At 42.1% G+C, this 26,275-nt stretch overlaps 1 protein-coding gene across 1 annotated transcript; it reads right to left on the reverse strand.

Moving 5' to 3' along the window:
• Positions 1-109: 109 nt before the first annotated feature.
• Positions 110-24,511, reverse strand: htra1b (HtrA serine peptidase 1b). The gene is made up of 10 exons (XM_032574492.1): positions 23,912-24,511; positions 17,964-18,063; positions 17,630-17,744; positions 17,261-17,350; positions 4,860-5,054; positions 4,648-4,680; positions 3,730-3,844; positions 2,379-2,436; positions 1,489-1,584; positions 110-715 (listed from the first exon to the last, which is right to left on the reverse strand). Exons 1-10 carry the CDS (start codon positions 24,369-24,371, stop codon positions 547-549), a joined length of 1,431 nt encoding a protein of 476 aa, XP_032430383.1. The 5' UTR covers positions 24,372-24,511; the 3' UTR covers positions 110-546.
• Between the last annotated feature and the right edge of the window lie 1,764 nt (positions 24,512-26,275).

Raw genomic sequence — 26,275 nt, forward strand, 5'->3', positions numbered from 1 at the left:
CAGCGATTGTGAAAACCAGCTATCTGCTAGGCACCAGCTAAATCTATACTCTGCATTTTTACACACCTTTACCAGCAAATTGCTGAAATCAGAATGCTGCGAGAACGGGTTTTTTCAAAAATAATTTTATTCTCCTTTTTGACAACATTGTCATCAAACACAAAGAGAAAACACTTTAACAAAATATTCCCTCGTGAACATGAATATACAGTACATGGTGAACTACGATGACCTGCAGTAACCTCTCTGTACAACAGGTGTTAGGCTATAGAAGATGAGAGATGACGGAAGGTAAATGGAGATTAGTAAAAGGGCTAACATGACATTGTGAAGCTTCAGTCTGAGGAGTAATGAGCCTCTCAGTGTGGGAGAAGGGATTTAGAGAAAAAAAGGGAATTTCTACAGCCGCAGCCTCACACACACCCTCCAATGGATGCTCGTTTCATTCAAAGTGTTCATGATTGGCCGAAAAGCTCTGAGAGCCAGCTCACGATTGGTTGACTGCTTCAGCTCTCATGCTGATTGGCTGCTCTGCTAACTGAGAGGTCAAGGGTCAATCTCCTCGGGGATGATGGTTAGGATGACGTCCTCGTTTCCCCGCCTCACCACCGTCCGCAGCTTGTCGTCCCGCTTTATGGCGTTGCTGACATCGGTGGCCGAGGTGACGGGATCCCCGTTGATGCTGATGATGACGTCCGTCTCCTTCAGGCCAGCTCTGCCTCAGAGAAATCACATGTTGCAATGAAACAGACGATCTTCTTTGCCTCAACCTGATTGGTTCAAACCAAATATGCACACTATACACAAAGATAGAGGAAGCTAGATGAGAAGGATTCAATTCAACTCTCATTTACACTGTACAACAATCCAGAAAAATGGATTTAGATTTGAGTCAGCAGTCAGAGACCCCAGGTCTGTTGATGTTTTAAATCCAATCATAGCACATAAACTGAACTAAAACAAGATTTCAGCAGAATGTAGATCAAAATAAACCTTCAGTACTGGTATTAAGAGAGCTAAATGTTGCTTTTGATACTCTTAACCTCACTATTCTACTAGATGTGCTCGGACAAATTGGAATTTGTCCTAAAAGGCTCTACTCATGTCTTAGTCAGAGAGAATCCTGTCTCTGCATGAGAAATATGTACATTTACTGCTTTCGCTGCCGTCTCAAAAAACCTTTACTTGACATTTCAACTCAACAGGATTATTTACAAGAAAAACTCAAGTGTGAAATGATGAAAGTTTCAGGAGGACTACAAAATAAACACTGAATGACCAGAAATCAAACATCCTTGGCTGTCGTCTTAGTTGGAAGACTGCAGCTTGGTTTCATCTGGTTGCTCAGAAATTTCTCTGAACACCAAATATTTTTCCCACCCACTTTTTATAATGTCTGGCAGCAACCGAGGGAAGAACTGCACGACTTGGTCTTAGAACCCGACGAAAACATCTTTAAAGTTTCTCCTGAGAAAATGGAGCACTCACGCCTCAGCTGGAGTTCGGCTGATGACTTCGATGACGTACGCCCCTGAAGTGACGTCGGGGAAGTCCGAATGCCTCTCCTTCAGCTCCTTTGCCAGCCTGAGTGCAAAAAAAAAAAAGAAAAAATGGTGAAAACCTTCAAAACACGTCAACCAAGGGGATTTCATGATACTCAATTGGGTGATGTCTGATTCTAAAACATTAAGTAGCAGTAAGAGGTTTAAAACTCTGCAAAACATTAAGTAAAGAAATTGTATTATTGTGGCATCTCCTTCGTAAGTAACTGTGAATTTGAATGTCTTCAACATGCCACGATTGTGTTGCTACTTTTGTTGTAGAAGTGAACCTGTAATTAACCTGACTTTTCCAGTTCTCGTTTGTTAAAAAAGGCTTTCCAGCACTCTGCTCTGCGTTGTGAATGAAGTGCATTGAAGGTTTTGGCTCAAATATGACAAAAGGGGAAGAATGTGATACAAATGCTTTTCAAGGCCATACCAGTTATGTGAAACAGGCAGTTAAGCTTCAATTCATCTTTTGGGATCTTTACATTTAAATATCCATCACAAACTGAGGCAGATTCTGGCTGTTTCTCTGATCTGGAGCAGGTCTTCCTCCTCCTCACTGGCTGCTCTCCTGTCCCTCTATCCCTGCCTGTTTCCAGCTCAGAATTGGCAGCAGGTAGCTAACGCTGAACTAAAACATTTTCAGTCTGCTAATCCTCGTTAGCGGGAAAACCCTGGACTGCCCTCGGCTCACCATGTCAAGCTTTAGAGGCAACAGAAATCCGGGTACGTGTTTGTAACTGTGGAAACCAATGCTTAGCAATCAAGACGTTTCTTTTATTGATCCATGTATCGGAATGAAATGTGATGCAGTCTGGAACAGAAACTTACGACGGAGTGAGACTCATCATTCTGACACCAATGTATTTCTTCTTTGGTAATGTTTTCCCTGTGGAAAACAACAACAAAAAAAGTCGCTGTAAGCAGATGTTTTTAAAAACCTCCATTGGAAGTCTGCAAGCGTCAAATACACTGTTAAAGTTTTAGAGAATCATGCTAAACACAAGTTACACAAAATGACTTAATACAAAGAACTTTAATGCTCGGAATAAATACATTTCACTGGAAATGATGACTTTTATTGCTGCAGCCAACTGGTCCCAATCACAACTGACTATACACACAGCTGGGTCAACTCTTTTTAACCTCCTATCATGACAGAGTTTTGGACTATTTGCTTTTATTTACATCATAGCCGCTTGGCTTGTAGAGGGTCCTGCACTGTTCTGTGTTAACGTCAGGACACAGGCAACCCGATCCAGTGAAAGTTGTGTTGCTATGTGGGATGCGCTTGGTCTGATTTATTATTTGAGTTCTCCTGAAGAACAAAGAAAAGTGCTGATTATGAACTGCAGAAAGGTGAAATTCAGTTCTGTTTTTTTTTTTTTTTAAATTCCAGGCCTGTCTAATAGAGTGATATACAAAGAGAGAATACAAAGTGGTGTTTTTTTAAAGACATCCTGTTTTAGAAGGTCAAAGGTGACTCACAGCTTACTAAAATCCACCCAGCAAGACGGAACCACATGCCAAGAGTCCTGAGTCAGTCTTATTGAGAAGTAAATGCAGTAGCAGCAGAGAAACGTCTCCATGTTTGTTCTGGATCTACAATAAAACCCAGTGAGTAGATTTCTTTTTATTTAGTCAAGTGTTTGTAGCATTACGTTTTAAAATTAATTGTTAAATGTAGCTGAAACAAAACAAGTTAGTTTCTGTAGGTGGTGTTAAAGCTATAAAAGAGATTTTTTCAGCTAAAGGAGGAAGAATAATATGTTATCTGAGAATTTAAAATGGCAACCCTACGAGTGGACATCATGGGGTTTTATTTCGACGTCTTATTATTTGACTGTAAATTTTCTTTATTCGCTCCATAAAATTGTTTTCTTTGTGATAGAGTGACTTTTTCACCAACAATTCAATATAAATTCAAATAAAATCAAGACCTTGGGTCACTTAGGTTCATTATTGGCAACACCTTTTGGGAATAAAACAAAATTGTTTCTCTTCCGTGGTTACAGCTGAACAAGCTGCTTATTTCAGGGAAACAGTAATCTGCGACTCATAAAGTAAAACCGAAAACTCCAGAAAAACTGTTGCGAATTATAACTGTGTGATTAAATTATCAGCACAGAATCCATTTGTTGCGGGTCGTCCGCGCGAGCAGACGGCAGACAGAGTGGCGAACCTTTGGCCTGCCGGTCGTGTGACTCTGCCAGGAACTGTCTGATCTTGTCTGATGGGATGGCGAAGGAGATCCCGGCAGTGACCTTCAGAGTGTTGATGCCAATCACCTCCCCGTCCTGCAGGGAGAAACAACGGGCTCGCATCAGTTCACAAGCATTTCAAGTAACACGGCTGAAAATCAGAGTCAGCTGCGGACTTGACGTTGCCTGCCAAGCGTTACCTAAACCGATTATTTTCCTTCGACTAATGAGAACTTAGCGATGCTCGATGTTTGTTTGCACGACGTGGCGTCTGACATCTGTTAAGTAATATCTTGGATGAGGTCAAGTCGTATAAAAAGTTCTGTTTTTGTTTTACAGATTTCATAAGGCCGATCAGAAAAAAAACAAAAAAGGCTTTATGGGACCGGTCCATGTTTATTAGAGGAGTGGAATCCATTGTGTTAAAATATTAAAGTCCGCACAGCCGAAGTGGAAAAGTCGTTAAAATCAAAGCTTGAACGTATGATACGTGAATCAGAATCCAGTGCAAACAATTTCCCGCTCCATATGTGCGACGCTGGGAGAAACAAAATTCCTAACCCATGCATCAACATTCAGTCGTTTGTTGGTTAATCCTGCAAAAATCACACAAGAACACGATGAAGTCTGTGGTTGTGACCTGGCAAAATGTGAAGTATTCAGGCGATACAGGCGTTTTCCTAAACACCGCTGTTGTGTCTGCTAAGGAGGAAAGAAACCGTGTTGTTGAGTGAGATGTGAGTCATTTAAGTTGGAACAATAGCAACAAACATGTTGATTGGCGTCTCCACATATTTTCTCCACAAGCAGACTGAGAATATGTCTCGGATAATGGGACCAACATACATGTTCAATATTTGCATATTGAACAAAATGCACACAAGAAATTTCGAACTTACCAGATTGACCAATGGCCCTCCTGAGTTTCCGTACTGCAAGAAAACAAACAAGATGAAACTTTCATTCCCTGAGTTCACATTCATTATAACAGCAGCTGCTGCTGCTTATAGGTGACAAAAAGCGGAATAAGAGGATTAAGCAGATCAAACTTGCAAACAGCTTAGAGAGTTTTCACTTTTTTTAAGCCTCACTCTCCTGTGCGACCACTCACGTTGATAATGGCGTCCGTCTGGATGTAATCCATGTCTGAATTGCGGAGGCCCAGCTCCTTGCCCCCTCTCTGGGTGGTGCTGACGATCCCGGTGGTGACGGTGTTCTGCAGGGAGAACGGGCTGCCGATGGCGACCACGAACTCTCCGGGGCGGAGGTCCGCAGAGCGACCAAGGAGCAGCACGGGCAGCTTCGTCTGCACAGGATGGACAAGGCGGAGAAAATGGTGAAAAACAAACAAGATCAAAGCTTTCTCTTATCGGCCAGGCTCAAAAGTGAGACACGTTAGCGGATTTTGTTTTATCTGGTTGACATTTTGAAATTGTCTTTAAGTCATTGTAGATTCTGGTTAGCTTCATGTTCGTACATCACAAACAGCATTCGTAGCTCAAAACGGTTTATTTTATAAGGGCGACACATTTTCTCAGTATTTCAATGCATTTTTTGCAGAACTTCTCAAACTTCACTTCAGGAAGCTGCTGCTGAGAATACTACAGTTTTCTAAACGATCAAGAAAGCCAAGCTGAGAGCGTAGCAAGCTCCAGAATCACCTTCTCCTCAGACTGAATAACAAATCCCCCCCCCCCCAGTAAAGCAGAGAAAAGTGTAAAAAAAAAAAAAAAAAAGTAAAAAAACAATGCAGCCCCCACCACAAACTTCCCTTTTTTGTGGCAGTAAAGTCCAGAACTGGCCTGAATATGCTTGTAAGAATTAAAGACAATTACTCAACCAATAGCTTTAGAGCCAAAACTCATGTTTATAACACTAATTGTTCTACATGAAGCATGGAATACTGTAGCAAAGGACAACACAGACAGAGATCTCCTCTAGTGGTCACTACACACAAAGCAGCACGCCAACCACACAAGCCATGTCTTATTTTTCTCACTGCCATGTGAGAGACAGATGTAGCAAGTCAGCTCGCCCGCTGGTCGAGCCTCTAAATCACCACAACCGATGACATGCACGGGGAGGGGGAAACGGGAGGAGCTGGGTCAGATTCTCGGAATGATCCGAACGTCCTGGAATCCAAGAAGAACAACCCAGCAGAGGAGATACGAATCTCCAGAGAAACTCGCCTGTAACTCTGCAGGACATAATGATCTAGGATACAGCAGTTCAAGCTTTACTGAGTCTGGGAACAACGATGATGATCATAATGATGATGATGATGATGATGATGATGATGCGCTGCTCTGACATCAACTGCTCTCTGTTTTGCCCTGGAGCGATCAACGAAAAAGAAAGAGCTGCAAAGTGGAAGTTCACCAACATGTCTTCTATAAAAATCTAAAAAAAAGGGCTTTAAATTTTTCAGCAAAAATGCTAACTGGCCACCGACTAACTTTACCGGCTAGCTGTGGCGAAGATGTGGGGTGTTCAAGAGTTCATGACTGTAAAGACAAGAGACTGCCAAGAACGACAAGCCAAAACAAGCCTCGTCAGAGGGTGGGTGTCATGGTGTGGGATGGAGAGAGGAGCTCCGTCATCAGGGAGGGGTTCTCCACTTCACCGACGGCTGGTCACAGCCCCGACCCAGTTAAAGTTGGGTGGTAAAGCTGGCTCATCGTTGGCTTAAAAAGGCTTCCAGTAAAACAGAAGGAAGTTCAACTTATTTTTACCGATTTCCTGTAACATCTGGATATCCGAAAGTGGAACACCGAGAATACAGGAACAACTGACGAGAATAAACGATGCGCCGGGTAGGGGGAAAAAAATGCAACATGCAGTGAATTTAGAGACATGCAGGTGAAACTTGTGGGGTTTTTCCTCATCAGGTCTAACCAAACGTTTGGGAATTAGGATGTTTTCCCAGGAATGTTTACCTCGTTTTCCCCACTAAATCAGCCATTTCCTTCTTTTTGAACACTAAATTGTGGTGTTTTAGGAGATTCGTTATGGTTTTGTTGCTCTGTCGGCCTTAACAGAAAAGAAAAGAAAAAAAGAAGCTTTGCCAAAATGAGAAGTTATTCCCTCCAGTGCAGCCATTACAACATAAGGGAGAGACTTTCAGGTAATTGGGACAAATTGCTTAAATGAGAGGTCAAGCCGGGGTTCGGCAGGAGATCCTCTTTTATTATTTAGATGTTTGTCTGGCTGTGGCTTTGTCTCCATTTCTGACTAATTTCCTCACTGACATTAGCATTTCCATTCGTCTGTGTGCTCTTGTTACATTAAACCTGAATGCTTCTGCTCTCACTTAAAGTTGCCACGAAACATCAGCAGCCCCGGCAACGTTCTCCTGTTAAAAGAGACTTTGGTGCCAGTTTTGCCTCAAAATGAGCAGTGACACTACTCGTGTCATTTTCCCCCCTCCATTTTAGATCCAACACATCATTTTTAAAATAATTCTAAAAAGCGTGAATGCAGTTTTTATTTAACCTTTGATGTTTTTGATAAAATTGTGTAATTATTCCGATGAGCTGAGTTGGAACCGTCAGTGACCTGTTGAGGATTTGATATGCACGTGTTGGGGAGGTTTTTGATTGGTCTAGGGCAGGTACGGCCCATTTTCATTTTGGGCCGCATCAAAAACCTGCATGTTCTTAAAGGGCCGGTTGTGCCAGAATGTATAAAACCCACTAAGCTGTTAAAATATCAATGAATGGCTGTTTGTGTCAGTTTCTTAAAATTAAATATTGAACATCTTTTCACACTGACCAGTCCATCCAGGATTTTGTGAATGTTTGTGGTTTATTTTTTTGCTAACATATGATGCTATATGTAACTTTTATTACTCACCATATCGGTCATGGACTATAGCTTGACATCATGTCAGGTTGAGGCATCAGTCACTGAAACCCAATGTTTTCAGACAATGTTAAGAATTTCCTGTAAAAATCAGGAAAAGAAATGTGGGGAGCTGTTGATTTTCTGTGGATTTTGTATGAATTTAGGCAGATTTGTGAAAAACTGGAGGGACTACTTGACACCTGTAAAGGGCCACATAAAAAGCTATGGTGGGCCGGATTTGGCCCCCAGGCCTTGAGTTTGACACATGTGGTCTAGGGTGTAAATATTATTGGTTCACTCTTTCAGTAAGTCTTTGAAATTTGAGAGAAAGGGTGCACTGTAAAAAAACAAAAACAAAAACGTCTCTAATTTACGTTACAATTCTGGCAGCCACAGCTGCTGCTGTTTTACCATAAATTAGAGACTTTTTGGTTTTTTTTACAGTGTGGTCTTGTACTGTAGATAAAAGATGCCTAACTCATTCATTCTGGTCAGTTACTTGCATGATGGCAAAATAAAATAAAATCTCCAATTTGATCAAACTCTGCTCTGTCATGTTTGCTCCTGCTTTCCCTTTCGAGTTTTTTCGTCTGCTTCGTCTTTTCTCTGAGACCATTTAGATGTTTTTATTGCTAGTTTTTGAATAGTTTTCATTAAGCTGAGGTCGATATTTATCAGACATCCGGCTCAAAGGAAATTTCACCACCTTAGCTGCATATGTGGCAATTTTACTAAATCAGACTAAACCAGGTAAGATTACACTTAGATTGTTCATTTCTGCAAAATGTACTGAGTTTCATAGCGACAGCAGACGGCTGGATGGACTTTCTACATCAGAATTCCAACTTCATTCCTTCTGATTTTTCCAGCGTGAAACAAAAAAAGTCTGTCCTTCCAGTCCAAATGGGTTACAGTTATCATTTTGTACGACCAAAATTAATTTCTGTGATTGCCAGCATGCCATGGCTTATTATTACAGTTTGATTTATGATATTTTTGTCCTGTGATTCCAACTACATCAACTAGTAATTGTTGGTTTTTAGTGTCCCAGTTGTGCTGTAATTTACCAGTCTTCCACCTCTTCTTCAGTGCTGAAATTGGCCACTAGAACTACAGATTTCCACGCTTCCCGGCTCATTTTGTCCACCTGTCGCCTCAGGTGACACTTGCACTTTGCCTGCAGCTGCAGAGCTCTGGAGGTCGGCCAGGCCTTCGTGACACCTGTGCTGTCCCACTGACCTATTTCAGGCGCAGACGGGATGCGAGGCAGAAAAACGGAGACAGATGTCGGAGACCGACTTTCATCAGCTCCACTCTTCCCCAAGCATAACAACCGTCTGTTTGTCTCCATTTGGTTTGGCTGCTGCACACCCATGCGCCGCCCGTTTCCTCTGTTAAATAACAAGCCTTCAGGCGACTTACTCAACACACACCTCTGACCTATTTTCTTGTGTTTAGTAAGAAAGGTCGAGGTGTGGATGAGGGCATCGAGAGGAGATCGTCCTCCACTCCTGTCTTGTCTCATAAAAGTCAGTCTGCTAAGTTTAAATCTCGGTGCAAGACAGGAAAATAGAAAAAGTGACAACATAGGCCTTCAGCCGCAAAGGGAGACAGAGAGAGCGACATAGGTGGAGTTAAGTGGAGTGGACTGCTATGAGGGAAACAGATGCACGCTGATGTGACAGACGTAAACATGTTTTCCATCTGAGGGCTTCTGGGTAGTGATGAAGATGTTTCCAGAGAACCGTAGGCTGACACGCAGGAGAAGGAAAAGTATGTCTGAATCCACAGGTATGCTCAGAGCACAGGCCGTCGCCCGTCGCTGCAGATTGCGCGTATCGATGTGTGGTGGGAGAAAGTCCCGAGGTCCCGATGAGTTACGACACGCGAAAAAGCAAATTAAACCGCGGAGCCTGAAGCAGAAAAGGTGTGCAGCTGCAGTTCTCTAGACCAGAAAAGTGACAGGAAATTATGCATATTTTTAAGTTTTCTTGGAAAAACTTTGGAGTATTTTTTTTTTAATGTTTGCTTTTTGTGGATGTTTTCAAGGTAAATTAGCTTAATCGCTATAAGCTTCAACAGCACTTTATATATGAAAAAAGCACCGTGTTCTCCTGTTTCTACTCAGCCGTCTATCCACCAGGAATTCATTTTTACAAGACATTTTCGTTTTATAACAAACATTTAAATATATATATATATATATATATATATATATATATATATATATATACAGTATATTCATGCCACACATTTTAGAAACATCCATGCTGACTGATTCAGTTCCCTGTGCTAAAAACAGATGTAAACATTTGTAAAAGATCAAGGATTAATTTGTTCAGACCTCATTTAGCAGGGAATTGCGGCTAGTTTAAGAGTTTGAGTGCACTGAAGAATCCGATTCTGATGTGACTTCTCGTAAACAGCAGAGTAAGCTCCAGCTAAAAGGACTTTCTACAATAAACATAGTTAAAGTCAGAAGTTACTGCTGGGTAAATTTAACCAAATAAGCAGCTTTTTAAGAGTAATTCCGGAAGACAACATTTGCGGGTGGAAACTACTGAGCGAATTCCTTTTTGAAACTCTGAGCTATAAAAAGACAAAGTCTTTATTTGGCCCATTTGACGTAAATATGACAGATAATGACTCCTTGTCAAACCAACATATTCCTAAGCAAGCGGTTGCTGAAAGGTAATATTAAGCAGATAAAAGGAAATGGGAGCTTCAGTCTGCATTTCTTCAGGAAGAAATGCAGCTAATGCTAAATGTTGAGATAAACATGTCATCTCCTCTAAACCTGCATTTTCCCGTTCCAAAAAAAAAAGATTAATAATCAAAATATTACTTTCATGCAGGCATGAATGCATGGCATTGTTAGCACTAGATCTTTTAAGTCCTTTAAGCGCGTCACTGGATCAGACTTGTTTCTTGAGCACATTGTGCAAAAGGATTGATTGGACTGGGATCTGGGAATTTTAGAAATGTGGTCAGCACTTGTTGGACTTGTTAAAACGTTTCAGAGTTAATGCCCTCTGAGCTTTGTGTCAGAGGGCATTAACGTCATTAACGTGCTAATAGAGGTCACAGCTAACAGGAGATACCGTTTCCTTTCAAGGGTAATCACCGTCTGTATCGATGCTAAGCTAGGCGGCTCATGTTGAAGTAAAATCCACATGAATGACAGGACCCAAAGTCTCACAGCAGAACATTGCTCAACCCATCAAACTGCAACACTGACTAAAACTAACCATCCAAGTAACAAAAGAAAACATGATTTTTAAGCCACTTCTGTTGCTCCTTTGTCCCATTCTGAGGCTAATTTGCTAATTTGTGAAGAAAATTTGCGTAATTACTCCAAAGGGAAAACCAAATACGTTCTGTCTCCAATTAAACCCCTCCCCCCCTACAAACTACGACCTACATCTCTTCAAAGCATAAACACAGTGAGTTCTGGTTCTGGATGGGTTCAGAAGATGATTTGCTTCATTATCTGAAATGAGAAGCTGCTCTCCAGGCCCAGCCTGATCCATAAACACAACGCAGACCTTCTAACGTTCTCATGCCACCCTGCAGACGTCCACCCACCAGGAAAATGGGTTCCTACTCGGAAATTATAAAGGAGCTGCTGAGTAATCACTTCCAGACACCAACAGAGCAGCGTGGCACGAAGAGACCAAATGCAAAACACTAAGAATAGGTCAAACATCATTTGTTTTACTTAACATTGCATATTTAGCTGAAATGTTAAGAAACGGTTTTTGTGGATTTTCGTGCTCGTTGTTGATCAAAACCGTTCATGAAAGTAATAGAGCTGATCGAATCACAAACAAATAAGTCAGAACCCTTATGTTAGTATATATACATTTAATTTTGGATTAACATCAGAGCAACCAATCTATAGTTTTTTTTTTATTTTATAAAACTCAAAGCACCAGAAGCTTTTTATGAGCCCTTAATTTTTGCATAAAGCCTTCCATGAAGTTTTCAGGCTTTAAGGTTTTAACTCAGATTTGACAAAAGCTGCTCTTTTCATTTGAAACGTCACAAAATTCCAAAAATTCAGCCTGGTTGAGCAGCAGGAGAGCTTCAACAGAGCTGATTTTTACTTTGTTTTTTTATTTTTTTTATTTTCAGTTTTTAAATTTCAATTTTAAAGAAAAATAATAATAATTATAATAAAAAAAAGACATAAATGAATATTGGGAAATTATTTTTTTCTCTTGCAACATCAAGACAAAAAACTCTTGCTTTACGTTTATTGACCTGATTCCAAAGTAAAGATTTAGATTTCAGCAAAAACACTATACATAATAATAACAATAAAATATTAGGTGGCTGCTGAGTGCAGCACCTCATCCTGAAATGTGGCAAAGGACAATTTCACATTTTCCAGAAGGAAAAGCAAAGTCACAGCAGTGGCTGGACTTCCTGTCTAGTTACTGGTAATGCGCACGCTGCCTCCCACAGCTCAGCCGGCGGCCTCGCTGCTGCTTACGTTGCTTTCAACCATTTTGTCCCTCCAGGTGGTGCGTTGTAAAGAGCAGAGCGATTTCCAACAACGCTGTAAAACCCCAGCAGCGCCCGAGAGAGACGCGGCGCACAGATTCTGTTTCAGGGGCTTTTTCACTGTAACACAGAAAACCCTGAACGGCCTGTCAGTGTTTCCCCCCGCCACGGGCCGACTGGTTTAAATCCCGGAGGGCTCATCCGAACCCACAGGGATGAAAAACTGTCTTCTTTCCTGTAGAAGGGAGGATGACCTGACGCAGAAAGCAGTGCTGATTGTTTCCTCCCATGCCTGCTCTTTGCACTAATGCGTTTTGCAGCATCTGTTTTCATCGTGGATGCGGGAACTTAAGAGCGAAAGAGTCATTCTGTCCCCAGAGTGCAGTGTAGATACCAACAGTTTATTAGAAGCTTTCTTCCTCTGTTTCCACTTTTTCCTCTCCTAGAAGAAATGTGGCGTTCCACAGACTTTATTTACAGTCATAACATTGTTTTGTTCTCCTAAACTTATCAATAACTCTTGAATTCCTCTCGTGGAATTTATTTTTATTTTTTTTCATAATCATTTGGTTTTACAAACCTAGCAGAGATTTACCTCTCTGACAGGATCGGTTTCTGAACCGAAACACAAGTCGACGGACGGTCTGGCTTTTTTTTTTCTCTCTCTCCCTCGCATCTCTTCATCGTTAATCGCAGAGATCAGGTGCCGCTGATGCTCAGACGTCTAGGCCTGCCGGAGCCGAACCGATGAGAAATTTCCACACGTTGTCACGGAACACGATCGCGGCTCGATCGAGGCGGAACACCGCCGCGAGGCCCCTCTAAAGATCGAGATTAAAAAACACGCCCAAGAGGAGCTCCTGTCTGTACAGGCTCCAGGGGGAAAAGACGCCTCAGATGCTGCAGCTGGAGACTTAGACACACCACTGTCACGATTTAAATTTCCTTTTTGTTTCTCTCCACTGAACTCAATTTCTTTGCATGCCTCCGATGCTATCTGCAGCCAAGCACAGTTCTATGCAAGCAGAAGAAGTTTGTGTCAAGACCACCTATGATGCGCTAAAAAAGTCAAATGTGTTCCTCTCTAAGCAGAATATAACTTCGCTTACAGATGAGCTCACGAGTTATGTGATAAAATATATCTTCCCAGAGCAGCAGAACAAGTTTGTTATTAGGAAAGGAGAAGCTGGAGCAGATGAGCGACAGAGAGAATTAAACTTCTTTCCACCAGCGTAAAGCCCAGGCTTTTCTGTCCTGAACCTGCAGCCACACGCCTGACAGCGTCACCTGCACTCGGCTCCTCGCAGCTGCAGTTGCGCTCTGGAGCCTCCTGCACGCCGAGCTGCAGAATGTCCACACTTTTCAGAGAGGCCGTCTCAAAGGAACAGAAGGATTAAAGAGAACTTCGCCACTAACAAGCCATGCACCGCAACACCGCCATAACCCGCTCTTTCCCTGTGATCATAACTTGATGCATATTGTCGAAAGCGGCGGGTAAACCCAAACTTGCTGAGGTCGGACCGAAAAACGGTGCACAATAGACTAACCGTGCAGCAAGGAGCAAAAGAATAAAACTAAGATGAGACGTTTGAGAGTTTTAGTTTAGTGTCAGTTCTTTGGTTTTGAAGCAATTAGCAACAAGGCCTTGTGACTAAGATCATTTGTACTCAAGCACACCCAGTTTCAAATGTTGGATCGAGTCTTCAGCAGACGACACGTTCAGTTAAATCAAGCACTAAAACGTTTAAGTGTGCTCCAATGTATACTTAAAATCTACTTGTTTTAGTTCTACGGGGCTGGAAAACTTCTTCTTCCAGTGCATATCAAGACTTTTTATACAGAAATCAAACTCCTACTTCACGTTTCAACATTTTAATCCACTAAGATAATTAACCTAGTGAATCCTAACAAAAAAAAAAGTTCATTCGTATTTATATAAGATGTTCTGTGCAAACACTAAGAAAAAAAGATGTTTAGGCAAAGCAAATGTTTTTAATTTGAAAAGGCAGCAGGAAAAACCTTTAGAGATTTAAAGATTAGAGATTTATAAAGATAAATCTCACTGTCATCTGTATGAGGATGAGTGGAAGCAGGGAGAATGATAGTGGGCCGAGTATAGAACCCTGTGGGATCTTTAAGGTGAAAAGTGGTAAGGAGAACACAGCCACAGGTGAAGAGAGAAAAATGATATTAACCAATACAGACCAGTCACTGTGCAGGAGCAGCACTCATATTGAGAAACAAGCACATTGTGGGCAAGTGTTTAAATGTGGCTTCATAATTAAAAAGCCAAATAGAGAAATAATGCCAAGAGAAACAGCTCAAAGTTTTTCAGGCGTTGCCTCAGTTTACAAACGTAATAATCCACTGATTCTGAACTAAACATATACATAAAAAAATCTACTTTTCTCTATGTGAAAGGTTTTATACACAAGTAACTCTTATCTAACCATCTAGCATGTTTCCTACTATAGATGTTCTGTAAAAGGAAAAATACGCAGTAGTTGGAGTTCCTTTCCTTCGTTTGCTTTCTATACATCCTCCTACGTCATGCGATATCACAAATTTAAAAAATAATTATGTAGTTAGAGTTTTGAAGTAAAGAATGGGATAGTAATAAATGGGAAGATCGACGTGCATTCTTAGTGTTTCAGGCAACCATGTACCATATTGCAATGACAGATTAAATGGCTGTAAATAGACAAAAATGCTGATGTATATGACGTATATGAAGTATATGAACAGCACAAGTTCTGCATCATTTAAAATCGGCAGAGAGAATTGGTGCCACTCTAACCCAGAAGAGCCCTCCCTTCGTAGCAACCATAGCAACATATGTATTAATTTAAGAATATGAAGTGTTTAAAGTTAAATAATGTGTATTTCTACTGCAAAGCAAGAGTAGAGAGAAGTCACTGGCTCTGCTTGTCTGCTTCGTCTACAATTACACTTATTTTGAAGAAATGCAGAGTAAGACGTTTTCTCTTATCTGCAGTTGGGTGATTTGTTGCCAAAGCACCAAAAAGAGACAAAATTGTGTCCAATTTCTGGTGTCACATTGGTTCTTGTATTATTTTTCTCTTTCGAATAAACAGATGTTTATCTGACCTACATATTGCATAGTGCAAATTGTGGACCTGAGTAAAGGCCAAAGTAGCACTAATAGCCCAGCTTGTAAAGTTCCTAACAGCCTGCGCAGCATGCTGACTCCCTGAGAAGATGCCCTCCCCTCACTGCCTGGTGAACTCAAGGCTGAGTTTCTAAGGAGCAAAAAATAAAGTGAATAAATTTCCGTTTTGTGAAATGATTGCATTTGTGACGCATCTCAGTCATTCCTCAAAATGTCCTGTTTGACATAATCTGCTCCAGTCACATATTTAAATGTCACAAACGGTTACATTTTTTCCCCCTCAGACCTGCAGAGTTCAGACTTAACTCTGATGCTACAAATTTACCCGTCAGTTGTCTTTAAACGGTCATGAAATTTGACTTTTTTTCTTTTTTTTTTTGAAAACACGCCAATTCAGAGTTGCATAATACGCTCGGTCTGCTTTCATAAGCGCAGCTGGACTTCATTTCCTCTAATTTACTGCCTGTTTGCTCCTCTGAAAGGACTAGTGAAGAAGTAAAAAACATGGATTGAACTGTCTGAACTGAAGTCCAATAGTGGATATAAAAACGTCACAAATCAAGAAATATTTTTGATTTATGAAAACTGGCCAATAAACCAAAGAGGAGTTAAAGAGCACAAACAGGAAGCAGAAACTCTCGAGTGCCCAGAAATGTAACAAAAGTTGATTTTGTTTTTTTTAACCGTATAAATGCTGTGTTGAGGCAAAAACAATGTGCTGTGAAAAACGAAAGCCAAATTTAAGACACATAAACACCGTTCTCGGTCCCTGCTGACCTACTCCATCTGTTGACACTTTAGTGAGTCATGACATTTTTTTCCCTGAGACGCCTCGCCTCAAAAAAAAAAAAAAAAAAAAAATCCCACCGGGTTAAAATTAAAACCAGACTTCGCTCTCAGGAAATCTTAATGAAAACCACACAAATACTGTAAACACCCGAAGAAGAATGGATTGTTTTGTAAAACAGAAACAGAACAAGAAGATGGAAGGAGTAGGAAGTTAGAACATAAGAGGCTGGCTCATATTTAAATAAGATATAAATCTAAATATAAAATAATGAAGCTTTAGGGATATCTAGTAACTGCCAGACAAATTAATCAAAATCTTTCAGCTAAATTGTCTTGGTTTATTAGTTATTAAGGAAATAAATTGTTCAGGAAACTGTATCTTTACCGTCAGACAGATAATAAGACCGAAGATTGAAATTAAGAAAAAAAATAAATAACTCATTATGACAAAATCAACTGGATACTCTGGTTCCTACACAGAAATGTTATTCCCAAAACAGAAAAGTTGAAATGTCATTTTAGAAGACCTACACAAGTTTTTTTTTTTTTTTTGGAGCAAGTTCCAGAGTGAAAATGTTGACCTTGTGTAATCATGTGGACAGAGAAAACACCTCTTTTGTGAAAACGCTGACATCTTATCTCAGGTTTTCAACCTGACCTATAATCCCAAACGCATCACATGCGGCATATGTTGCAGCTAAAATGGCGGATTGCACATTCGTCTTATAATTTGCTTCATAATGCTGAAATGCCACGGATGAAGGATCTTGATTTCGTCGCCACTCAACACAAAAGACGCCACTTGGTCTTCGCCATGCTTGTCTTCTTGTTGGGTTCACTACTAACCTCGTGTGGACGCTTTAGGCGCATGTCCAATACGCCATGCTTAGCGCCACTTACAGGCCTGGAGGAGTAAAATAAATTTAAAAAATAAAAAAAACGTTTTGGGCGAAAACATTTCTGGTATTTTTTAAACCAGGAATCCATTTTTTGGAGAAAACGCTCTAATGTGTAAGCTGTGCCACAAAAAGATATTATAGAAATTAAAGTTGACCTGCTCTAATTTCATAATCATTTGTAGAGGGAGTCACAGCTTGTAGACGAAGTTGTTGGGAGGAGTTGATTTAAATGAAAACCGATTGAATGAAACCAAAACGGATCAACTCAGTTGTGGGATCGTAAACGTGAAGACAAACAGAAGACACTCAGTCCATTTGTTTCCTCTCTAGCCCTCTGCTGCTCACCGGTACGTCGATCTTGATGAGGGCGATGTCGGCCTTCTCGTCTATATCTTTGATCTTAGCGTCATAGGTGGCGCCGCTCTTTAGCTCCACCTGCAGGGCATGGAGAAAAGTTCGCCTGACCCTCACCAAAATAAAATGATTCAAGCAGTCACAAAACAACTTGAAGAAATAAAAACTACAGCACAAGAAAATCTAACATTTTACAGAAAAGAAATAGCAGAATATTCATTGTTCTGTGGTGGGACTGGATGGATGGGACAACATTCTTTGAAATGTACAAGTCATGAGTAAAGTCAAAGTGTTTCATAAATGCTAAAGACGTAATTCATATATTAAAAAGTTAAAATGTATCCCGGGAGCTTTACACACCTTTACTCTGTGCTTATTGGCGACCACGTGGGCGTTGGTGACGATCAGCCCGTCTTCAGAAACAACGAAACCAGAGCCGCTCGCGACGGCCACCTCCCTCTTAGAAAATATCATCCTAACGGGGAAATAATTCAAAACGACATTTCACACCTAAAGAAAATCCCGTTTAATACTAGAACTTTCAAGAGAATTCATAACTTTAAAAGATGAATTTTTTAATGAATTAATGAATTACAAAGAGCTGCGAAAAATATCATCACCCGAAGCCGCTGAGGACTTACGTGGCAACATTTGGAAATGTAATGCAGCTGAGGGAACATTTTGTTGTTCTTACTTGCGGAAGAGTTCAATATGAACGACAGCGGGAGCGATTTTCTCCACCACGTCGGCGATGAAGTTGTATTTGTACCTCAGACTGTCGAGGTTCGGCTGACCTGAAAAGGGGAGATATAAACAGTGTCAGTGCGTGGCATCACGGCCAATCAGAGGATCTCTGTGTGGAGATGAGAGGCGATGACTCTGCTTTTGGGTTGCCAGGTTGGACGTGTGAACACGCGTTAACCTGGGGTTTGGATCGCAGCGAACAAATATAAACTGCAGACAAAGAGTTTGTATCTGACGTAGATGTGGACGCGAACCTCAGAGAGCTTTTCCTCCTGATCCTTATAAAACAAAGGAAGAAATTCAGAGCATCAAAAGACATGGAGAGATGGCAGACAAAGAAGAAGAACTGCTGCTGTTGTGTCACGCATCGTTGTTCCTGTTTGACCCCAGAAGTAGATTTGTAAGAGATCCGCTTCTCAGACCGATGCTGCGGGAAGGTTTCCCCTTCCCAGTTGGATCCCACGTTACGAGCAATGAAACACATCCTCCTTTCTGTGTCGTAAACATCGAACTTAGAAACAGTAATTGCAAGCAGCCTGGACGCATTTCACAAATAATAAGCAAACAAAACTTTACGAAACAGCTTTTACCATCGTTTCTGCTGCACACTCGTGGTTTTTTATTTGTTTGGGTTGGTTTTTTTTTATTACAAAAAACAGGAAGGTTTATTGCAAAATTGCTCAATTGTGACTTTAAATTTAATCCGATTTCACTTCAATAAAGAGTGTACTTGCAAACTCTCTCTATGTTAAGTGTTGGACATGTGCAAATACATAAAACATAATCCCTGAGCTTACCAATGAAGTAATGTCAAATTCTTGAGGGCGTCAGTGCTTGAGAAGCACTGGAAACATTTTTTTTTTTTTTTAAATCAGTGGCTGAAATGAGATAATGTTAAATTTAAAAAAATGAACTGCTGTCGCGTCCATAGGCTGTCCACTGAAGGCAGAAATGGTTGACCCAGTCCTTGGACCTTCCTACCATTTCAGGCTGCTTGCTACGCTTTTAATATAAGTAACAGAAATGTTTTTAAAGTGAGGATGATTTTATTCTTTCCATGTCAGTCATCCGTTATCATAGTGGCTCGTGAGACATTTAAGATGCTCCGATTATCTAGATGTGATGCCTTCGTGGCATCGATTGTTTGACGAATGAACGGATGGATCAAGAATTATTTTGATGACAGAAAATCTAAAGATCTAAAAATTGGACGAGCTGAGAAAACCTGATCAGTGCCATCAGATATGAGGTCCATCAAGCTGAACTCATGGGGACAGTTAAATGTTTCAAGTGATTTGTTCTTAAAAGATGAATGTTTTTATCAAACCTCTGATGCCACACAATAAATGTGACCTTAACTGGACAAGACAAGACAAAAGTCCTCAGCGAGGACATTGTCTCTGCTCTTTTCCTCACGGTCGTAAGTCGGCAGGATCTCGCCGAGGGACAGTTGGCCAATGCCCTGCAAATATTTCGTCTGTTTTCAGATCTTATCACAGGAAAAGCTCTCGGCTCCGTCGTCTTGGCGACCGCTTGGTTTCATTTCAAAGGCCATGAGCCTTGGGCAGCATAGTTGCTCCGTGCGACTCTTTCTAAACGACTCTTTCTTTCCTGTTTCCCGGATCTGAGAAAGTGCAAGTTTGCAGAGATGCGCTTGTTTTAAAGCTCTGCGTTGTTAGAAAGAGTTGAATCTCAACTCTCGGCGTGGCTCTGATTTGCTGAACCGTTTCCCCAAAACATTCAGAAACGTTGGCGAAACGAGAAGAACGATGACTGAAGTCAGGAACGCAGAGGGCAAGAGATGAGGCGTGACGCTTGGGATTTTGGTCAAAAGGGTGAAATCTTTGTAAGGTACGTTTTAACCAGAGGCTGCAGTGAGTCCAGATTTAATGTGAGCACCTGGAGCTGACAGCTCGCAAACAAATACAAACTGAAGAGCCGACCTCCAGAGCCGCGGTCCGCGTCGTTCTCTCCTGGAAGAAACCTGCCAGTGTTATAGGCCGGACGCTCCCTCGCAGGATTAATGCTTTGCCAGCTGATGCAGCTTTGAAAGTTGAAGTGAAATCAAAGGAGTCATTTGGACAAAAACAGCCAGCTAAGCTGCTGGTGTTGGTAACAGCTCAGCGCGCTGGGAGGTCAGGAAAAGCCTCTGACCGAGCAAATAAAAGTGCCTCAGATGGCAAGATCAGGTGTCCCTGAATGCAGCACAGGGGGAGTCTTAAAGCGTTACATTCCGCAACGTAGGTCAATCAATGAACTATTTTCACAGAACAATGCTTTGTTTTCCAGTGGATCACTTTGGAAAAGAATCCCCGTGGCTCCTGAACGAGCTGAGTCGCCGCGCAAACGTTTGTTTCTCGAGTCCAAACAGCCGACAGGTCTGCACACGGAGATGAGGCGCAGGAGGGAGTACGAAGCAAACGTTTTGATCTCCAGATCTGGGTGAAACCAATGTCTGACCTAAATCTGTCTCTGTTTAAGGAGTTACACAACCCAGTGAAGAGGTGAATCACCGGCGTCTCACCGACACCGTCCAGATTTCCGTCCCGAGCCGTAAATCACGACTGCTTTGGATTAGGAACAGAAGGAAGGGCGAATAAATGTGGTTTGTGGATGAACGGATTACTGACTGCCAGAGCAGAATGGGGAGAAGAGGATGCACCACGACGCTTCGGATTCTCAGGAGGAGAGGGAGAAAGTGGAGCCCGACTTTGACCTTGTTTGACTCTAAGAATCTCTCTGCCTCAGCAGATTCGGTGTGTTCACAGCTGCGGCGTCTCTGGGACGTGTGCGTCCTTCATGACTCGGAGCTCTGTGCGCGTTCAGCCGCACAGGGGCAGGCACTCGGGGCGTCCTGGATTTATTTCAACACATTATGACCCTGTTAAGATAACATAGAGGGGTGTGTTTGAGAGGGAGTGAGCGCGGAGCTGGAAAACAGCCCCTTTTTAGAGTTTGCTGCAGTTTATACGGCTCTGCTCAGGAGATGGAGGACGGCCAAAGACACGGGGAGAGGAAGAAAGTGTAACGCCGGTGAAAAGCAGAACCACCTCACTAAAACTCAGCAGTAGAGAGGCGAAACTGCCTCAAGGTTATTCATGAAATTGCACGTGAATAAACCAGAAATCTCCGACATGTAGGAGTATTCATTAGCTGTGCTTCCACTGAGCATATAATGGCGCAAACTGGAATTGACGAAAAACAAACTTGCTTAATGGAAACAGGCCAGCTTCAAAGAAACTACACGGTTTTCCATAAAAAGTAGCTGCGCCAGGATGAGCGGGAAGTCACATGAGTCACAAGACCAACAACCGATTGTTACTACTGTCGGAAAAGACAAAGAAAGCAACAGGAAGTGGTAGGAGGAGCGTGTTTTTTAAATGCCCTATCACCTCAAAAAAAAAAAAAAAAAACAACAACCTATTACCGTTTGACTTTAATCGTAACGCCACGACATTAGCAGAAGATTTATAATGTTTTGCGTTTATGACCTCCTACTTTATTTTTAAACCACGGCAGTAGCTGGGATTGATTGTGACAGACTAACACAAAGTAGTGGGTATAAAAAAAAGGAGAAAAAGAAAAACACCACATCATTTTAATTGTTTTAAACAGATGAATTTGTTACATCTCCCTTTGCTGCAATTGAAAGCCGCAAATCCTGCAACTGAGGTTTGAGGCATAAAAACGTTTCATTGTCAGCCACTGACTCCCCTGCAGCTCTGGCTGTGTGTTCCTCGCTGTCATCCTGCTGCTGTTGTTGTTGCGCAGCTTTCCTGCTCAAGAATAGCGCCCCCACAGCATGATGCTGCCACCGCCAGAGGGTTAATGAATGCAACGTTTCATTTGGGTCAGATGTGAGCAGAGCACATTCTTCCACGCGCTGGCTGTGGAAGAATGTGCACAGCCAGCACAAATTGTGGTCAATTGTGGACACAACAAAAATTGACCACAAAGTTGCCAAAAGCAGAAAAACGGACTATGTTACTGCGTTCTTTTCTTCTGGTCTTCTTCATATAAAGGTCAGATATGTGGAGAACACAATCTACGGCTGTTCTGCCAGCAGATTGTTTTAGCCGAGCTGTGTTTCTGCTGAAATGCATAAGTCGTGAGTCACACATTTCTGCAGCTTCCAGCTGGTTCACACTCCAAGGTCGGGATTTGGTTTCATAACTTCAAACGTCTCCACAACTTTTTTCCCCCCTCCTAACCTGTCTGGTCTGGTTTTTGCCCCTCCTGGTCGTTCACTAGAGAGTTTTCTAACAAAAGTCGGAAAACAGAACATTTGCATGAGGTTGGCGTACACTCAGACGGACTGCTAATACATTGGGTGACTTCTGAAGGCAGGCTGGCAGCTTTTTTTTATTTTTTTTTATCTCGAGCGTTAGAGTAAAGGGGGATTAAAACGAAAGCATGCAACGCATTACTGATTTGCAACAGTGTTTCGAAATCCGCGCATCGCTTCATTCCACGACTTGGTGATAAGATGCACTTGACACTTGTGGCCAAATGTGAAAAGGAGTGTGTAAACTTTTGTAGCAGCAGTTGCAGAAAATTAACTTCACTTTCTGTCAACAAGTAGCTTTTCTGTTGAGTTACCCCCGTTTCTCCTTTCCACCTCTAGATGGCACAATAAAACATGTGCAGACGCTCCAATCGATCAGTTTATATAATTAAGGTCCCATATGGACACATTTAATCTATTATCTAAATGATTACATGGATATGACCTTCTTGCATAAGCATAATGAAAGCATGAGGACACAGGAGGGAATGATGCTCAGGGAGGTGTTTGAGTTCTGGACTAGTAGAAGAACAGAAAAATCAATGTTCTGCTGCAAACTGTGCCAGAAAGGGGGAAAAAAAAGAGTCAGGAATAATTTTTAAAAATAAGGGGGAATTGAGAAGGGAGGTTGAAATGTTGGCAGTGAAAATGTCCTGTTGAAGACCAAAAAGACAAAAAAAAAAATTAACTAGGAACTGGCCAAACATTTAGCTTTCACTGTTAATATTTTCAATTTGAAAACTTGAGTTTCTGTGTCACTTGGTTGTTTTCTTTAATAGAATAGTGGGTGAAAACACGAGAGTGCTCACTGAAACTTTAAAAAAAAAAAAATCTAATTAAATTATAACATAACATCCTGTTGTACCCCTGAAGCTACAATGACCTGGAGTTTAATTTAAATCAGATTAATGAATTAGGACACTAGATTTATGAAAACAGACTTCAGCAGCGAACATTTCACTCGGCGGTTCTCTTCCCTTTAAGCTTACTTTCCTCTTGGTTGATCCTTTTCTGTCCCTTTTCTTTTTGCTTTCTACATTTAGCACAACTGGTGAACCAACAACTAATGAACAAGGATTATCTGACAGAATGTGGCTGACATGACAAGTCCGCCACCCAGTTCAGATTGTGGATTGGGAAAAAGCCCTCGTGTAATGTACCGTATATTATTTGTCCAGTAATTGACAAAAACCCTTCTGGTCCCCAACAAAAAAAAGGAAGAAGAAGAAAAAAAACGGGGGGTTAAAATGATCTAATATCACTTGCTTTACTTTTTGGTCTTCAAGTAAACAGTGAATTAAATTTGTTTCAAAGAAAAAAGGTGATTATTCACTGAACATAGTTCATTTGTGCCTACAGGTTCAAGCAGAAGTAATAATAAAATGTGTTTTAAATGAGGATTGTTTATGTTATTTACCATTACGTACTCACATAAGCTTTAATATGTGAATGCAAGTGTGTACAACTTGTGTAAATATCACGTGTTCTGTCTGAGCCCTTTGCAGTTGCAAAGTTTGCTCATACTTCATGGCCGACCCTAATTGTCATCCGTTTCCCTTTAGATGTAATCTGACCGTGCACGCGCGCACACACGCACGCACACATGCGCTCACCCTTCCCGCAGGCTCCTCTCTGGATGAAGATGACCGGCGGCTGCTGCAGCTTCGTGGCCCGGTTGCTGACGCGCTTCAGCTCGCAGATGTTCCGGTAGGACACGCCGTCGCTGCCGCACACCGGCTCGGCGCTGCTGCACACGCACACGCCGGACTTGCCCCTCCGCCTCACGGTGGCGGACACCTCCACGCCGTCGGTCACCGTGCACTCCATGCCCTCTGCGCAGTCCTGGTCGCCGGGGCCGCCGCACTGCTCGCCTTCGCCGGACGCGCACACCGGGCAGCAGTTGCAGCTGTCCAGCACGTCGCCGGCCAGGCAGTCCGCGGGGATCTGCGGGCACTGGGACTTGTCGCATCTCTCCGGACAGTCGATGGCGAAGCGCTTGGCGACGCGCGCCTCGGACAGCAGGCAGGAGGAGGCGAGCACCGCCGTTACGCACGAAAGAAACAGAAGCTGCATGACCGGGACTGTCGGAACAGGAACCAAGAGACTTTGAGAAGAAGCCTGCAGTCAGTGCCTAATAAGTTTTATGTGACTGAGCTGAACGGAGCTCACTGCACCTTCACCTGCAGGACAAACAGACGCAGTGGGAAACTTTCACCGGCTGCTCCGGTATATACAAGCGGCGGGATAAAAGCTGGAGGTGATTGGTGGAGATAACGTGACGTCATTCTTAAGGAGGGACGGGTAGGGCTGCACGTTAGCGGAATAAACGTCAAGCAGACTGAACTCAAGTTTGATAAACTGGAACTACTTTAAAAGGCGATTTCATGTCGCAAAGCGTTTGTATCACTGCCGGGTTTTAACATTAAAAAATATATATATATCATTTTTGCCATTTCTGCTTCTCCCCCCTCCCCCCTCCCCCCCCCTCACTTCCAAGTCACTGCTGGGCAACAGGATCCCCACAGCATGATGCTGACACCACCGTGTCTGGATGCCGTATTTATCCCTTTCATGCATTAATCATGATGCTTCATGTCAGGAGTTGTTTTTTTTTTTTAATTTCTCCAAATACAAAATTGTTATTTGGAAAACACATCAGTAGTGACAAGTTTTCCTTCCATTATTGTCCTCAATTCTGCTCTGTGCACTTTGCCATCGACTCCAACCTGCTTCCCTGTTTAAACAGACTTTTCCACAGGATCGGTGTATTTTGAGCAGAGTTAATTTCCCTCCTTCTTTCACATGTTTTCTATGTTATCTAAAGGATTATTGCTACATTATTTTATTTTATTTATTTTTTGCCACTCTGAGGTATTGGTTTACAACCTGTCCCGATTGTTTGCTAATCTTCTCAGCGGCTTTCTTCTTGTTTTCCCAAACGCCGGATGTATAATCTTTTTGTAAACAGTTAACAGCTGGACGGAGTGGATCTGCTTCTTGTTCCAAAACGGCTGCTGACGCCGCAGGGTTTTCACAGCCGCCGTACTCCGGCCGTATCCTGCCCTCGGATTGACCCGAGGCCCCCCCTGGCGAAGCTGAAGAGCAATCGTCACATTGATTTTTCCAGCACAGAAGACTGGAAAGTTCCGCTGTTGCCTCTGCGAGGCCGCGCAGAACGTTCCGCGTTTTTTTGCCCGGGCAATATTTGAAGGAAATCAGCAGCTCGCCCGATTTACTCTCTGCTGTTCATCTTTGTCTTCTTGTCGAGTCAATTTGTTGCTTTCTTGATTTTGTTTTGCAGCTGTGACGAAATGCCAGTGTCACGTTGACGCTCAGCATCAGACTCTGTACCAAGTTTAACTCCTGTTGTCAAATTAAAGGACATATAATTCATAAAGATTTGTTGAACTTCAATATAAATAAAGATTCTATGTTTCTTGCTCCAGTTTTATGTCATCAAATAGTTAATCAGTTGTTTTTTTAAAAATTTCGTTACAAGAAATTAAATGCACATACAGTAGGCTACCACAAACAACTACTAAAAAGAGTTAGACTCATTACTCATCATCACTGAATGAAGTTTAATACATTTTTGATTTGCGGCCACAAACTGAAGAAAAACGCGTTTTATTCTGTCTTCTTCATGAAGAAGTGTCCTTGTGTACAATCCGATTAACAAAGCCGTTAAAAATGTGAAATATTCTGCAGCAGGCGACAGCTTCCGGCATGTCTGAGCAGAATGAGCCCCCCCCACACACACACACAACCACACACACACACACACACACACACACGCACGCACACACGCACGCACAGCTGAAGCTTTGTTTTGGAAACTATTGATTGTTTTGTACCCCGAACAATCAGTGACAGTATCTATGACATCGCATGCAGCTTCGTGTGATTATTATGTCATTGTTGGACATTTCTGGACCAAACTCCCGATGACCCGCTGGCAGCCGGCGATCCGTCTCCCA

Source organism: Xiphophorus hellerii, chromosome 10 (assembly GCF_003331165.1).
Source record: "Xiphophorus hellerii strain 12219 chromosome 10, Xiphophorus_hellerii-4.1, whole genome shotgun sequence".
NCBI lineage: Eukaryota > Metazoa > Chordata > Actinopteri > Cyprinodontiformes > Poeciliidae > Xiphophorus > Xiphophorus hellerii.

Coding starts and splice junctions, on each gene's coding strand:
- htra1b (XM_032574492.1), bottom strand. CDS start 24,371: ATGCAGCTTCTGTTTCTTTCGTGCGTAACGGCGGTGCTCGCCTCCTCC. Junction 17,351..17,629: donor CCAATAAGCACAGAGTAAAG/GTGTGTAAAGCT, acceptor CATGCCCTGCAG/GTGGAGCTAAAGAGCGGCGC. Junction 1,585..2,378: donor ATGATGAGTCTCACTCCGTC/GTAAGTTTCTGT, acceptor TTTTGCACTCAG/GCTGGCAAAGGAGCTGAAGG.